The sequence below is a fragment of the Athene noctua genome, chromosome 3 (assembly GCF_965140245.1).
Source record: "Athene noctua chromosome 3, bAthNoc1.hap1.1, whole genome shotgun sequence".
Classification (NCBI taxonomy): domain Eukaryota; kingdom Metazoa; phylum Chordata; class Aves; order Strigiformes; family Strigidae; genus Athene; species Athene noctua.
Genome location: NC_134039.1, coordinates 3,522,606 through 3,539,773, shown reverse-complemented (window position 1 = coordinate 3,539,773; position 17,168 = coordinate 3,522,606). Strand labels below are relative to the sequence as shown.

Genomic DNA, 17,168 nt, shown 5'->3' with positions numbered 1-17,168 from the left:
AGATAAACCAGGATTTACTGGGCAAAATCATCAGGATGTTTAGGTTTCATTTAATAATGGGTAGAAGTGACACATGAGGAAAAAGATAAAGTATCACCTCTCATTCTAATGTTCCTTTCAGGGATTTCTGCAAAAATCAGTGCATCCCATGGTGTATACAAAGAGGTAGGAAGAAAAATAATTTTAAGTGGGCTGCAAAAACATTATATAGCTAGAAGGTGGCAAAATAAACAAGCTTTTAAGACTACTATCGAGAATTACACTTTTTCTATGTTAATAAGACGTTCTGAACACTAGCAAGTTACTCTATGTTCTGACCAACACTGTATGCTGCCTTCTCAACGATGTCACGTTTGTCTCCCTATTGAACTGAACCCCACAAGTGCTAAGAATTATTAAATCCAAGGAGATTCTGCCTTGCAACCTGGCAGGTTGGGTACAATTGCAATGATTTTTTGAGGGTTTCAATAATAATTAGTACCATTAATAACTAATAACACTGGCAACCAAATTTACAGCTTACTGCCATTTTCTTACAGTCAGCAAATTTTGGGGTCAGCAAATTAGTGTTGAATTTGAAGAGAATTTTGTCTAATTTTTGTCTGACTAGAGATCCAAGTTCATCTTTCTATCAAATGACAATTTGATCTTCAAACATCCAATAATCTCACAGCAATTTTTCAACATTCTAACAAAGATCCTGGAATTCTGACCAACGTAAATAAAACTTCTCAAAGTAACTTTAAAAAAGGATTAGCTTGTAAAAATGGCATTGTGCTGTTTTATAAAAACAACCCTTTAAATAGCTGAAAAAAAAAAAGCCTATAAATGTTAGGTCTGCCTTTTAAATACCATTAGATGAATGACCTATCTGGACCATAAAACATCTATATAAAAATATCACATACCTTTTCGATAAAGTATAAAGCCCAGTGCCAGTAATTATGGCAAGCAAGCATATCACTGTTCTGGAAAAAAAAAAAAAAAAAATTATTTACAAAATAACTTCCCACTCACTTAAACATATCTAGTCAGATTTCTGTTTCCTTCTTCAGCAAAACTATTTCATGAGACAGAAGAGACAAGAGCTTTAAATCAGCTGCCCTGGATACCTTCTCATTCAATACTTTTGTCCTTGTAGTTATTCAGGGAGATACGTCAAAAACAACGTTTTTTTTCCCCCATGTTTTTTCAGAGAAGAATCTTACTTGGGGGGTCCGGAATTCACCCTTCTGCAGCACTTTTTCTTTAGGAAAAAAACAAATATCTATAACAAGAGTAAGATTTGCCTCATCTAAGATTTCCATGTCTTGCCTAAAGTAACCTGGATAAATAATGGTGAGGGCCATTCATCCCACCCACCTAGACCCCCATCTTGGACAGAGAGGAATCACCTCTTTGACGTATGTTTTACTACAGCCTAGAAAAGCTGCACCAGGTATCAGAGTTCATCAGAGGAGATGAATCCTTGCTGGTCTGTACCAACCCAGCTGGCACCAGAATGATCAATACTCTTCTCTAACCTGCACTTGAAGATAACGTCATGCCAGTTCATTTTTGTGAGTGCACCGAAAATAGACAAACAGGAATGTAATTCCATAATCTTTTGGTGAAAATTACACCAGCAGAAAGGTTCATCCCTCCCCTCTCGTTCTCCCCCGGTGCTGCAGTTCAACTTAATGGTTCTCACAAGTGGAAAAGGCATCTTCATTTTCATGGTAACGATTCTAACACCCACTTTCAGGAAACACAAAGGTTCCCAGTGAATGTCAGAGCTTTATGGTGCTAAACTAAACATTCTGGTAACCTTCACTTGTTTAATATTAAATCACAAAGCAAACCTCAGCAACTGAAGTAGTTAAGTGCTTGGCATAAACCTGATAATATCACATTTAATATCATACTACTGTTCCAAATGTCAGACAAACAAGAACAGGGGATTAGATCACTAAATAGAATAAAACCTTTTTCCTGCTGCTGGTTTTGAGTTCTGAACGAGATTAAATTGCTAAAGGATCAGTGGGCTTGTAGGTGACTGAAATAAATAAATAAAAGCAGGCTATGGGAACTCACCACAGCAGTTCAGAAGAAAAACCACTGCCATTTAATAATAAACAGCACTGGCAGATAGGGCCCCTCTGGTAAGATAATTTGCCCTTTTCTTTGTGCTGAAATATATGTAAAAACCAAATTTGGGGCGGTGGGGTGGTGGAGGAACAAATAAAAGTGCTCTGTAAAGAAAACCTGTACGAATCTTTGCTCCTCTTATTAGGAAGGAGGAAGATGAATTAAAAGCAACAGAAGGAGCCTGAATACTGTGGCAGTACCAACAGATGATCCTAGCCATTAAAAAAAAAAAAAAAAAAAAAAAATTTCAAATCACCAGGCCAAATACAAGCAACTTTATTAATGCTCTTAGAGAGAGCTGCTTTTTTTAATGTGCTTACAGTTTAGCACTCTGCATTCATGATGTTTAAGATGAAAAATACTGCACAAAAGAACTGTTTATATACATTATCATTACAACAGTGTTACAAATCTCAACTGCACTGGGTTAGGCATGCAAGAACATTAGACAATTCTACTTCCTGATTTTGCACTTTTATTTTATTTGGATAAAGGGTATAAATCAGAGGCATGCAACTGTTTTAAGAAACAGAGTTCAAAAATCCATCCAAAAGTCACTGATTGGGGTTTTTTAAGGCGTTACCCAAACTGTCAGTCCCCTACAACACCGTTCCATTAAAACTAATATATTAAAGGACAAAATTCTTTCTGGGAAATTATAAGATATGAACCGCGAGTAAGGGTTTTCTGCCTGCACTTCCAAGCTCAGCATCTGAATGCTTAATTTAGAAAAAACAAGTGCAAAATAAAGAGTCCTTCTAGTCTCATTATCCAGCCCTGCTCTTTGAGTGAGGTGGAACGGGCAGCTCAGATGACTCTAAAATAGACTCTTGTGGGTTCTAACACATTCAAAGCTCGCAGCCTTCTGCTCTGAATGTAACACTCAGAATCATTGGGAAAACACATGCTGTCCAACACAAAAATTAAGCTTCAGTTACAGCAAAGGACCGTATGACAAACTAATTAACCTGTTCAGTATTCTGAGAGATACTCAAATATGTTGGATATATAAAGTAACTTCAGTACACTAGAAAAGAGACAAAAGCATCATTTCTCTTTACAGTTGACTTTTAAAAATCCTTCCCCAGCCAGAAGCAAACAAATATTTTACGATTTTTCCAAAACATCTGATTTGGCTGTGTCATTTCACACCTCATCTTAGGTTCCTCAAATGACTCTCAGTGCTCACCTCAATCTAAGCAAAAAGTTTGTGAAAACAGCAGTGGTCACTTTACTTTGACAAAGGCACCATAAATCACATAAAAATAACTCACAATTTTCACATCTGATGTTTCACCTGTCTGCAATGACCATGTCTTTCTGAGATGTAAAACACCTCATCAGCTCCACCAGCAAAAAAGTTACACACACACGTACAAACCACACACTTGTTAAAAAGGAGTATTAATGACAATATTCCTAGGTAAAGTGAGGCAGTGTGAGATGACAGACTCTGTGCATCCTGGCCTGCTGACATGCTTGCTGTGTCTGTAATCTCAGCAGTCGTAGTAGTGACAACTTAAAGTGGTCCACAGTATGTGTCCCTCATCATATGCCATTTTTTTCCTGCCTCCTGCTTCAAAAGCAGAGCGGATAGGAACAGCACCTCAGGTGATGGTTTCTCCTCACATGTAAACTTTGTATTCCTTGTAACATGTTGGCAAATAGGAAGAAATTGGATGCAAAGGAATCAAAAACTTGGTTGGAGGAAATCAAGAAGACCTAAAAGGAGGTTTTTCAGAGATGCTACAAGAATCTTTACCTTCCAGTTGGCTTCCGTTTCCTTCATAAATTCTAACCCTTTCTTCACCTCTGCTTTCATTTCATTTATGTGAGCTATAGTATGAACAGACCATGCATCTGTCTGATTTATAGCCAAAGCCTGTGAGTGAAAAAAGGGAAAATGGGATGAAGCTTACAAACTTGCAAATGACAATGTTTATCACTGCTGATATAGAAACAGCAGACTACTTTTTACTTTTTACTGCATGTTAGGTACCTCCCTGTACCATTCCAACTAACCACAGCTGGGCAAAAAAGGAAGAAAATGTTTATTGGCTGACTCCACTTTCCAGCTTCTACTGCATAGAGACAAACACCTGCAAACCACTTTAAAATGCAGGCTTTGATAAAGATTATCGAGTGACATTTTGTTTCACAGACATGCATCAGTATCAGCCATGAAAGAGTTTCAAGCACAGGCACAATATATTCTGTGACACAGTGCCTTGCAGGTAATAATTTCTTCTCCAAGAACATGGCCAGCTCTGAGTATCCAGCAAATTCCCCTCTCTTGCTCCAACAACTGCCATTAGGTTTTTAGGCATGTTGTGAGGTTAGTCATTAACCTAGTAAATGTTAAATGTTAACGTTTAGTCTTTGTTGTCACTTTCAGCAATTTGATGTAACAGAAGTTTGGTAAAAACACCCTTCAGAGATTAACTCTATCTGGAGGACAGGCCAAAGGAGGACTCCTAAAGACTAGGGAGGACTCCTAAGGACTGGAGAAAGCCAAGTGTAAGTACTACCTTCGTAAAAAGGAAACAGGCTGGCTAATATTGATCCCCAGGAACATTGTACAGTTAATTGTTCAATAATCCAGTAACAGAAAAAAGGGAGGGGGAACCCAAACGGGATGGATTGTCAAGAAGCAGATTACATCAGACCAATCTAACATTCTTTAATAGGAGTGAACAGCCAATTATACATGGGGAAAACAGCAGATGGGATAATGTATGGATTTTATAGGGGTGTTGTGACACCATCTGACAAGGCATGCTTATAAGCAAGGGAAGGAAATACAGTCAAGATGAAACTTGGTATGGCATAAATGTGGGAATCTTTCCAAGGAATAATTATCAATAGTGTCTTACAAAACTCTGTGAGAGTTTCCATGTTGAGCCTCATCTCTTTGCTACTTCTGCTACCAACTGGGGTGCTGGAGGGAGTCAGTTCACGGCACTCAGGCAAACCACCACCCAGAGACAGGGACCACGTTTAAGAATTCTAAAAGCTTTTAGCACCAATAGCAGGCAGTTTACCTCACGGGCAAGCTCCTCAGCACGATCGAAAAAATTTGTTTCCATGAGTCCAAAAGAGTAGTAGCCCTTCACATAGCTAAGCAAAAGGGGAAAAAAACAACACATCATCCATTTAAATCATCCTAGATTTAATCTAGGACTGAAAAACATATCAGAAAGAGTATTTAACTCCAAAGAGTCCTTACAACACAAGTTACAATGAGGGTTCAAGCCTGCAGGACACAGAACAAGTAGGTAGTTTCTCAGAGGAAGCCAGAGGCCCTGAGATATCAGCATGGGAAACAGGAACCAAGATGCATGTCACCAGTGTTTTGAGAACTGCCATTTACATCCTTGGATAAGCTGGAATTAAGAGTTGCCCAGAGTGATCTGCTGATCTCTGTAACAGTTGCAAGGTGCAGCATTAGAATGCTGGAAGCAAGGCAGTGCTGTCTCCAAAGTTATCTGGGTGTCTCACAGCCTTCTGTGCTTCCTCCAGTGCCCAAAGAACTACAGGAGAGCACTTTGATGTGAAGTGGCCCTTTAAAGTGGCCATTAAGCCATAAAGGCCCAACATAAAGGAGAATTAGGGATGTTATAAGGTCTTACAAACACACCTGATGCAGTGATTTTAAGAAATATTTAACTGTTGTTGTATTTACAGGTTCATAGATTGCAAAATACCATAGCATATGTTTCTGCTTCTCAAAACACCCGTTGAGGTTTTGGTTTTAAACTCCTAAGGTAAAGGAACTACTAAAACACGTGGGGTATGTTGCAACTGATTTACTTAATGGATAAAGATGAATAAAAGTTGGGGGGGGGGGGTGCCAACGTATCTATTTATGTGTAAATCTACATGACTATAAGTTTGGGGACAAGGGGTACTTGCCAGGTTTTTATACTTCAAGAAACACTTGGCATACAGGTGTTCCCTGCTGCTTTACAATTAAGTGGACAACCACCTGCACTTCTGTAGCATTGTGTCTAGAAAAGTTTAGAAGAACGCAGTCAAAAATACTAAATTGTCCCCAACAAATGAAACCAGCATATTGGAGTTAAAAAGAACTAAAGGGTTTAGATTATTCTGAGCTGATGGAAAAATGAGACCCCTGAGATTGCGGGGTCCCTCAGTTATCTTCATTATTATGTTAGCATTCAGTCTGTACTCTCTGCACTGTTTGTGGAAGGATAAAAGGAGACAAGATAATGCTGGATATGGAGGTACACAGTGCACTGATGTACAGCAACATCCAGAAAATACTCAGAAAGTTATGGTCACCTGTGGATTCATCTATCTCCAAATGTATGTCTTGACTTAAAATTTAATGTTAATTTTTACATAAAGTTAAAAGCTTTCAAATAATTTAACAGGTCTTAAAAATAATTTTAAAAATCAGCCCAAGTTAGTTTTTATTAACTATTCACTTGTCAATAGATTCTGATTATCCTCAACAAACTTTGGGAAACTGAAACTTTCAGGACTGAACTAAAGAAATTTTTTAAAATTCTGCTTTCCTGTCAGTCTTTGCTGCACCAGCTGTTATGGTACCCCCAAAGTTTTATTTCAGAACTACACTCTGGTCTTCCAAGTTACAACTCCTTTCCTCCTTCCACTGACGTGCTCTATCACCCATGGGCTGAGCCCCAAGTGAAAAACTGGACACATAAAAGCCCGAAGGAGTTTGGCCACTGCCCTCAGCGAGGGCATGATTTTATCCTGGGTGGTTTTGTCCTGTGTGTTACATGCCATGTGCTGCATTTGACATGAAAATTTACTAACTGAGCCACAGCTCACTGAATTAAAAACCCTCAACAAAGAGTGTCAACAGGGAGACAGGAGAGATGTTCTATCTGTGGTCAGGTTTGAGTCACTTCTAAGCCCTTGATTTGGTCTACACGTCTGTTTCCAACAGATTCTGTTATTCTGACGTGGCTGAACTTAAAAACCACAAAGTATGTGCACATCAGATAAAGAGCAATTTTCAAAATGAAGTATGACCCACCTGCTTAGTGGTGTATCAGGAGTCCAGAAGGGATAAACCCGGGCAACAGAATCCCGCATCTGTATATGATATCCCAGGTAGAAATAAGTGTCCTGGGAAAATTTGAGGGCTAGCAGGTCAGTTGGGTGGCTCTGCAGAATCTGTTCCCATAAATCACAAGCTTTTGGAAGCTGGCTAAAAATAAAAAAACCAATTTGATTGCTCAGACAAGGCACACATACCTGCCTCTACTGTTAGTTCTGAACTCATGCTATTCTGAAAACCAGAAAATTCAACATCAAATGACTTGTTTTATTTCACTGAAGAAATTTCTTAGTCTTTTTTAAAGTAATACTGGCCTTATCTTCACTGAGCACCTTTTGGGAAACCTTTTGAAAAAAATGTTGTGAGGTTGCAAAAAGTCACTCTGACAGACAAGGAAATGAAACAAGCCTAAAACATAAATCTAAAGATTTTCTACAGGGTTGAACAGTTTTTACAGGGACCTAACATAATTCATCTAACTTCACATGCACAGACACAATCCCTCTCCTCTAATGGGACTCAGACCCATAGTAACAAGGACTCAGTAACTTCCTCTTTACTTTTGCCAAGAAGTAGGTGAGGTAAATGCACGCTCACCCGTTTGTCTGACAAATAATGAAAGTGAATCCTTAGCCCCTGCTTTCTGCAGTGCACCTGAATTCATCGGACTGAATGGAACAGGGAGCCTCTACAGCACTTCTGACACTGCAATCGCCCCTTCTACAGGGGAAAGAGTCTTTGGCCCAGGGAGACAACAGAGAGAAGACAAGTGTTGGTAGCTTTGTTTCTGTGGGTCCGAGGCTGCGTTATAGAATATTGGCCCTTACTGTAGTCAAATAATTTGAGTTTCCCGGTTCTAAACCATAGATTCCACCGATGGATCAAGGATGGATTTAAAACAAGGAGAGCTTAATGATATTTAGGGGTGGCAATAGAGCACTTCCCCTCCTACGGTGCTGCTCCCTAACTAATCATGGCATTTACAGTTTGGAGAGAAAAATTGAAGAACAACCACTGACATCTCACCCCGATGCTTTGCTAGATGTCAGTTAATGGGAGGCTCTGCAGAGACCTGGACAGACCAGATTAATGGGCTGAGGCCAACTCGGGGAGTTTCACTGAGGGCAAATGCTGGGGGCTGCCCGTGGGCCACAACAACCCCCAGCAGGGCTACAGGCCTGGGGAGGAGTGGCTGGAGAGCTGTCAGTCAGAGAGGGACTGGGGGGGTGACTGACAGCTGGCTGAACAGGAGCCAGCAGTGTGCCCAGGGGGCCAAGGAGGCCAATGGCATCCTGGCTTGTGTCAGCACTGGCGTGGCCAGCAGGGACAGGGAAGGGATCTGAGCCCTGGGCTCGGCACTGGGGAGGCCGCCCCTCGGTGAGTGGGTTCAGTTTTGGGCCCCTCACCCCAAAAAGGCCATTGAATGACTCGAGCGTGGCCAGAGAAGGGCAACGGAGCTGGGGCAGGGTCTGGAGCACAGGTCTGCTGGGGAGCGGCTGGGGGAACTGGGGGGTTCAGTCTGGAGAAGAGGAGGCTGAGGGGAGACCTCCTGGCCCTCTGCAACTCCCTGCCAGGAGGGGGCAGAGAGGGGGGGATGAGTCTCTGGAGCCAAGGCCCCAGCGCCAGGCCCCGAGGGAATGGCCTCAAGCTGCCCAGGGCAGGGTCAGGCTGGCTCTGAGGAAGGATTTCTGTGCAGAAGGGGCTCTTGGGCGCTGGAATGGGCTGCCCAGGGCAGGGGGGAGTCCCCGGGATCCCTGGAGGGGTTGAAGAGTCGGGCTGAGCCAGCGCTGAGGGATCTGGGGGAGTTGGGAACGGTCAGGGGGAGGGTCATGGTTGGGCTGGAGGAGCTTCGAGGGCTTTTCCAACCGAGATGATTCTGTGATTCTGTGATGTCAGGGAACACTACTGCCAACTGTTGCTTCCACCTGTGGTAGCTAAAACTCTTCCCACTCCTTTAAATGGGATGACAGTGGACTTACCCCCTGGCAAACATGTCTAATGCCGCTACATGAAGCTTCTCCCGCTCAGTCAGTGGCTGTGATTTTGAAAGTGTCATCATCGTCCTCATCGCAGCATCCAGCTCCTTGTTGAGCCGCACTGAACTTCCAGTGCCAATCAGCTCCAAACCATTAGCAATGACGTGTCCCATTGCTATGGAAAACAGCACGTTACAAGCTGAGCTGTACAGCATGACATCCCTCTCTACATAAACACGAGGAGGGGTTGTTTATTTTAAACAAGACCAACTTGTAGTCACAGTGGTCCAGGACTCTCATAAGCCAAAAGTTCTTAGGGGCTTTTCACGACAGCCATTTTAAAAGTAATGAAAATTAAAACCCCACACAAAACCATTGCAGCCTGCTCTAGATTCTGGAGAAGCTTTACAGAATGATGTAAGCCACCACCTTCCCCTTAAGTGAGGTAAACACCAGGTACTATCCAGCACTTTCCATGCTAAGAATTAAAGGTTATACTCACTAAAATTTGGATCCGCTGCTTTTAACTTGGAGAGACATCCCTCAATGCCTCCAAGGTTCTCGTTGTTGGTCCAGGTTGCATACTGTAAGAGAGACAGAGGATTGAGAATCCCTGACGACAATGGGCTTCTCTTCATTCTCCAGGCATTTAGAACTCACAAAGTCAGCAAGGCAAATGGCTAAAAGACAAACTTTACACACAGAGAATTAGCCTAGTAGGAAAACAGAAAAACTGCTTCTTTAAGGTAGTTTGGCCACCAGCAGAACTAATAACCATGGATTTCGATGTGGTTGTCAATCGGTTGATTTTCCAGTGTCAAGTAGGATGAGCACACTGGCTGCGGTTTTCCCCACCACTGCAGCATCTGGCATCACCCTCTGCTACAAAGGTTTTCTGCTGACACTAACGGCTGAACCCCTGACTGTGAGGCTCTCCCAGCTGGTAAGAAATTTAAACACCAACTACAGCAAAGACTGTTTCATGCACGAGTTCCTTCAAGTCACATTTCCTTACACTTTTCGGTCATACCTGGGTCAGCACAGCGTCAAATAGTTTACAGGCTTCATTGCTGGTCGTGGACAGGACAAGTCCAGCATCCTGCCAGGCCTGCATGACAAACAAATACAAACCCGTTCATTTTACACTCGTTTTCCAAACTGTGCCAACAGATTTTCAAACTGATGGTGTTCTGATATTTTCATTAACAGTGATTTAAAAAAAAAAAAAAAAAGGCTGGAAGGACAATATGAGCAGACACACGAACTATTTGTGCACTTGTAGGTACATCTGAAGACTCGATTAGTTGGTGTTAGCAGTGGGAATAAAGAAGCAAAACTTATAAAGTGTAAGAGAAGATCCTGATGGGTTACACGTCTCAATGAGAGACTCATTCTTAATTCATTATAACTCAACTTTTGGCTTTGTCCCTCTACTGCAGACACACCTCATGTGAGACATGGTAAAGTAAAACCCTGGGTTTTTTATAAGTGAAATCAATACCTTAAGTAACTTGCAGGCCAAACAGCCTGGCAGAGCAAATCCACCAAGTTGCTGGAGTTAAGCCAACAAAGAATTTGGACCATAGGCTTGTACACAAGCCTTGCAAAAAAGAAAAACATGGGCATTCGATAAAGCTAAAATGCAAACCACAATCAGGCTGCTGTGGTTTCTTATGTAACACCGACTGAGGTGCTACATCTCCTGGCTAGCTGCTGGAGAAGGAGGAGAGTTCATTAGGCAGATGTGCAGTTTACTTAACGGTGGAGTTAAGCTGCAGCAGCTACAGCACCCTGGTTCATGGTTGCCTTTGTGACTGCTCTCTTAAATAACTCGGGCAACAAAATGAGAAAAACAATGCCTATTTCAAAATGCTTTATTTATTCATGTGGGCATCTCCAGCAACTGGGCACGTCACCTCTAGCTGCTTGCAGGCTTTTCCCCCCACACAGGCCGGCCACACAGCCACAAAGGCTGTCATCTCACAAGCTGAGATGCTTCCCCTGGCAAGCTATTCAGATATTTTTAATAACATTTGGGTTTATTTCTCCTAATCACTCTCCATTCAGCGTTCTGATACCGCACCCATCATAGCCTCTAAGACTGCAATACAGCTTCTCAAGTTCTGCTGGTTTTGACCAGGATACAGTAATTTTTTCCCATATTAGATTGTATGGGACTATATTTTGGATTTGTGCTGGGCACAGCGTTGGTAACAGGGGGATGTTTTGGTTGGGCAGCGCTTACACAGAGCCAAGGCCTTTTCTGCTCCTCGCAGCACCCGCCAGCGAGGGGCTGGGGGGGCACAAGGAGCTGGGAGGGGACCCAGCCGGGACACCGACCCCAACTGAGCCCAGGGACATCCCAGCCCGCAGGACACTGTGCTCAGCACGTAAAGCTGGGGGAAGGAGGAGGAAGGGGGGATGTTGGGAGCGATGGCGTTTGTCTGCCCGAGTCACCGTTACGCGTGACGGAGCCCTGCTGTCCTGGGGATGGCCGAGCACCTGCCCGCGAGGGGCAGCGGGGGATGAATCCCTGATTGGGCTTTGCTTGTGCGTGCAGCTTTTGCTTTACTGGTTAAACTGTCTTTTTCTGAAAACACAGGTTTTCTCACTTTTACCCTTCTGATTCTCTCCCCCATCCATCCCATCAGAGGAGGGGTAAGCAAGCAGCTGTGTGGTGCTTAGCTGCTGGCTGGGGTTAAACCACGACCCAAGCACAGCTTACATTCAGCACACCAAATACATTCCTGTTCAAGCATACAGAGTTGAGGAGCTGCCCCAATCACTTCAGCATAATTTTTATTCCAGTACACAGAACATACAGGATAGACATAAAAAATGACCTGGGGCAAGCCAATTCAGACCCCTCCTAATGAAGGATTAGTCCTTGCAGGTGCTGCAAGAATTTAGCTCGTCTTATTTTACACTTTAACATTTTTCCTGGTTCTAATGACCCAGCTGTCAAAAATTTTAAGTAACCAGGGAAAGACATCTTTGTTAATATATCCTAAAGCTTTCCCACTGTGATTGGATTAAAGGCTCACATTCCAGCAGCTCAAGCACTTGAGTGTTCAAATTACAAGCCTGAAAGACTAGACCTGAATATAAAATTACAAATTTTTTTTTTACAATTCATACCATATCCAGAAACAGTGTAAGGAGAAAAGTCAAGAGGGTAGCAAGGTTAGGTCTGCTGCTTACAGGTTACCTTTCAAGGTGCCCTGTAAACAGGCCAGGAACCACTTTCATTACCAGTCATCAAAACCAAGCTCCATTTGAAGCAGCTCTCTAGCTCTCTTCGCCACCACCCAGTTTGCAAAACAGCTTGAGGTAGTTGCCAAGTAGAAAATGTCATCCCATTTTGAGGAGATTTGTTAAAGCTAAGATTCACAGGAATGAAAACATCCGTGCATAAACGTCAGAGAAAAACAGCAGAACTAGGGTTAGTAAATAAAAAAAAGAAAAAAAAAAAAAAAAAAAAAGGCCTGCATTCATCCCTAAGGACACTGCTGATCCAGTTGAGGTCCATGCTATTTCTGTCCACTCTAGAAAGGCTCTGCTCTGCTAAGGCTACAGCCCACATAACTCCCCCCTCAGTGGAAAACTCCCCCTCGAGTACCAAGAGGATGGCAGCAAGGCTGCACGACATCACGTATGCCACTGCTCTTCCTGTTAGCACACCACAACAGGAGGCTGCAGGGAAGAACCACACTGTAATAGCTGCTGACTCCTAAGAGACCTAAACGATCTGCTCCAGACCTAGTCTCTTGTTGTCAGCCAAGAACCCTGGGCTGCTGGGAGCACAGAAGAGCCAGTGCCCCTTGTCCCCTGGGTCACACACAAGTGGTCCTGCCCAGACTTCTTGGGACACTCGTGTCTTGGGGCTTGTCTGTGCTCACGTATCAGACTGTGACTAAAGAAAGCCATGAGAAAGGGAGGGTGAGTGGGTAAAAAACAGCCTCGGGAGCTTGTAAAACTGTTATCCCCTTCTCAGAGAGGCTGCCTTTGAGTGACACTGATTCCCCACAGCCTTCCTCTCTAACTCTGCGATGCCTCCTGGAGGGGAGCACCATGGTCTTGGCTCTTCTTACTGCTTCTTGGCAAGACCAAAGCCTTGACCTTTTTCCTGCTTTATGATAAGAGTTTAGTCATGGGATCCGGTGACTGTTTACTTGTATTTTTTTTTTCCCCTGCTAGAATCCCAGCTGGCTCTGAGAAATTTGCTCTTTGTGGGTTGCTATTACCACATCCTCTTCTTATCGAGTGGCAGCACTCCAGCGCTCTGGTGCTTACGACACTTTCAGAACACCTTAAGACTTCTTTTTTTACCTCTCCCTGCCTAATTAACCAAAAAACAGCAATAAAAGGAGTGTCAGAGAGAATGAACTTCATTGGGAAGAAAGCAGGCAAACTGACTAATCAGTAACTAGCTCCTGCAGGCAGATTTTGAGCCCTTGGACTTGGAGCTGGTTTAGAGTTAAAAGGCCTGACCTGCTTTTGAGGCCCACAGCAAGGGCAAGCGAGGGCCCGTGGGACCAGCCTCTGCTGTGATTGAGACACAGCAACGTTCAGAGAGGGGTTTTCTGCCCCAGCAGGAGGGAAGGGTGCAGCGACTCGTTCCCATTTTCAGATCCTCAGTCCACCTGAAACCCACCCCCAGTGTAAGGCTACTGGGGGAAGTTGTGGTTTGAGCTCAGAGGGCAACTGAGCACCAGTTCACCTTCCCTGCAGTGCTGAGAAGGGGAAAATAAGCAAAGATGCTGCTCACGCCCCCTGCCTTGCCCCCCAGTGCTGAGAAGGAGGGAAGCAAAAGACCCAGGGATTTGAATAAGGACAGGGAGAGATAACATCATCCTTTAAGGTGCAGGCAAAACCCCAGACTTGTTAGGGGAAGAAAAAAAGAGCATAAACTTAATACAAACACTAACAACAACACTTAAAAGACAGAGCAGGGCCATGAGAAGCATTACCACACCTTGAAAACACCTTCCCCCCACTCCTCCCTTTCTCCCCTGCTCAGCTCTGCTCCTGATAGTGCGACCTCCTCCCTCAGGGGTGCAGGGGCAGGGAATGGGGGATGTGGTCAGCCCCATCGCTTCTTCCACCTCAGGGAGAGGGAAAATTCTGGCATCCCTCCCCTGTCCTAGGGTGGGGCCCCTCTCACAGGAGAGAGTCCCACACACAAACCAACTCCGACACGGGTCCCTCCCACGGGCATGTGGGTCACCCCCCATGCCTTGCAGTCCTCCCAGCACTGAACTGCAACAGCGGGGGATTCTTCCCATGGGGTCCCGGCCTTCCTCGGCCACAGTCGCCTGTCTCAGTGCGGGCCACAGATCGGTCCCTGCCTCGGCAGACCCCCATGGGTGGCTGGGGGGGGTGTGTGTGTCTGTGGCCTTACTCTCTCTCCACGGGGTACAGGGGAGTCTCTGCCCCGATGAACCTCCACCCCCCTTCTCCTCCTTCTTCCACCGCCCTCGGTGTTCGCATAATGTTCTCCTCACAACTCCTCCTCACCGCTCCCCCTCCCCTCTCAGCTAAGTTATGGCAGAGGCGCAGCTCATCGCCCGGCCTTGGGGCCAGGGGGGCTCGACCCGCAGCCCGGCGAGCTTCGAGAAGCTCCTCGCAGGGGCAGCGCTGTCGCCCCCTCCCCTGCTACCAACCCCCGCCGCTGGCCCAGCCCAGGGCAGGGGCTGAGGGGGCTGAGCCCCAGCGGACGCTCGGCACCGCGGGGCCGGCTCTCCGCGCCCTGCCGGCAGCCTGCGCCGCCCCGGCCCGGCTCCCCTCAGCGGCCCCCTCCCAGCCCGGCCTCCGCGCGGCCCCGGGGCCTCCCTGGGCGCGAGGCAGAAGCGGGGCGCCTCACCCGCAGCGTCCCGCTGCGCCTCAGAGCGGCCCTCACCTTGCAGTCCCGCGGCGGCGCCATGATCCCGCACAGCCGCCCCGCTGCCCCCGGCCGCGCCGCTGCAGGGGGAGGAGCCGGCGGCGGGGACACACGCCCTCCCGAGGCTGAGGTGCTCGGCGCCTACTTTGCCTCAGCCTTTCCCAGCGGAACGGGCTGTTCCCGGGACACCCAGCCTCAGGAGCTGGGCGATGGGGAGGGGGAGCAGGCTGGGGGCAGCCCAGTTGAAGAGGAGCTGCTCGGAGACCTGCTGCACCACTTGGATGCACACAAGGCTGTGGGACTGGATGGGTTACACCCGAGGGTGCTGAGGGAGCTGGCAGATGTGCTCGCCAAGCCGCTGTCCAGGATTTACCTGAAATCACGGCTAACGGGGGAGGTCCCACTGGACTGGAGGGTGGCAAAGGTGACATCCATCTACAAGAGAAGGACAATGCAGGAAACTATTGACCTGTCAGTCTGCCCTCGGTGCCAGGGAAGGTCATGGAGCAGGTCATCTCGGGTGGATTAAAAGTCACATAATGGACAACCAGGGGATCAGGCCTCGTCAGCATGGGTTCGTGAAAGGCAGGTCCTGCCTGACAAACCTCATCTCCTTATACAACAGGGCGACCTGCTTATTGGATGAGGAAAAGGTTGTGGATGTTGTTTACCTTGATTTAGCAAGGCCTTTGATACGGTTTCCCACAGCATTCTCCTGGCAAAACTGACTGTTTGCGTGTTGGATGGGCACACGCTTCGCTTGGTAAAAAACTGTCTGGATGGCCGGGCCCAGAGAGTTGTGGTGAAGGGAGTTAAATCCGGTTGGCGGCCGGTCACGAGAGGTGTCCCCCAGGGCTCGGTCTTGGGGCCACTCCTGTTTAACATCACTGGTGAGGCCGCCCCTCGATGAGTGGGTTCAGTTTTGGGCCCCTCACCCCAAAAAGGCCGTTGAATGACTCGAGCGTGGCCAGAGAAGGGCAACGGAGCTGGGGCAGGGTCTGGAGCACAGGTCTGCTGGGGAGCGGCTGGGGGAACTGGGGGGGTTCAGTCTGGAGCAGAGGAGGCTGAGGGGAGACCTCCTGGCCCTCTGCAACTCCCTGCCAGGAGGGGGCAGAGAGGGGGGATGAGTCTCTGGAGCCAAGGAGCCAGCGCCAGGCCCCGAGGGAATGGCCTCAAGCTGCCCAGGGCAGGGTCAGGCTGGCTCTGAGGAAGGATTTCTGTGCAGAAGGGGCTGTTGGGCGTTGGAATGGGCTGCCCAGGGCAGGGGGGAGTCCCCGGGATCCCTGGAGGGGTTGAGGAGTCGGGCTGAGCCAGCGCTGAGGGATCTGGGGGAGTCGGGAATGGTCAGGGGGAGGGTCATGGTGGGGCTGGAGGAGCTGCAAGGGCTTTTCCAACCTGGACGATTCTGTGGTTCTGTGATCCCCCGCAGCTGCCCCGCTGCCCTCGGCCGGTGGCTCCGCACCAACTGCCGCTGCAGGTGGAGAGACGGGGGGCGGAACACCCCCCCCCCTCCCCGTGGTGGGCGGAGCCAAGTAGAGAGTGGGCGTGACTAAAAAGACAATGGGCAGGGGCATGGCCAGAATGAGTGGGTGTGGTCAGGCCAGCAGTGGGCGGGGCCACCAGAACACCACGCTCAACCACGCGTTGCCCCGCATTACCCACTGTGACATCACATGACCCCGCGTTGCCCGGGTTACCACTCATTACCCATTGTCACCCAGAACTGCCCTGAGTTAGTCCGCGTTACCACGCGTTACGCACTCTTACCCTGAGTTACTCCGCGTTACCACGCGTTACGCACTCTTACCCTGTGTTACTCCGCGTTACCGCGCACTACCCACTCTTACCCCGCGTTACTCTGCGCTGCTCTGCCACCGAGGGGAACGCAGCCCCGACGGCAGACACGATTTACGCAGATTATCGCCTGCAAAGAAGTTGTTCCTGTGTCTTCAGGTACATCCCCTCCGGCGCTGTTTCTGAGGTTAAATGCCTTTCTTCCCGCTGTGCTGGGGCCGAGGGTGACGAGTCCTTGTGGCGGGGACACGCCAGCTGCCGCCCGCCTCTGACAGGATTTCACCAGACTGGGTCGCTCGAGGCTTGCTTGAGTAACAATTCAGAGTTGGGCCTCCACCTC

The 17,168-nt window shown here is 47.0% G+C and overlaps 1 protein-coding gene across 6 annotated transcripts in view; it reads right to left on the bottom strand.

Annotated features, from left to right (window-relative positions):
* The window catches only part of TTC38 (tetratricopeptide repeat domain 38), a 55,461-nt gene that overhangs the window by 8,210 nt on the left and 30,083 nt on the right, over positions 1–17,168 (bottom strand). For 3 of the 6 annotated variants that reach the window (XM_074901796.1, XM_074901797.1, XM_074901793.1), the window contains exons 5-8: positions 7,154–7,327; positions 5,169–5,244; positions 3,890–4,009; positions 909–968 (exon numbers count right to left, since the gene is read on the bottom strand). In XM_074901796.1, coding sequence (XP_074757897.1) covers positions 909–968; positions 3,890–4,009; positions 5,169–5,244; positions 7,154–7,327 — 430 coding nt within the window. Of the gene's footprint in view, positions 1–908; positions 969–3,889; positions 4,010–5,168; positions 5,245–7,153; positions 7,328–9,156; positions 9,329–9,655; positions 9,738–10,183; positions 10,262–15,052; positions 15,145–16,881; positions 16,976–17,168 lie in introns of those variants that run through there. The other 3 variants (XM_074901795.1, XM_074901792.1, XM_074901794.1) reach the window with 3 other exon arrangements.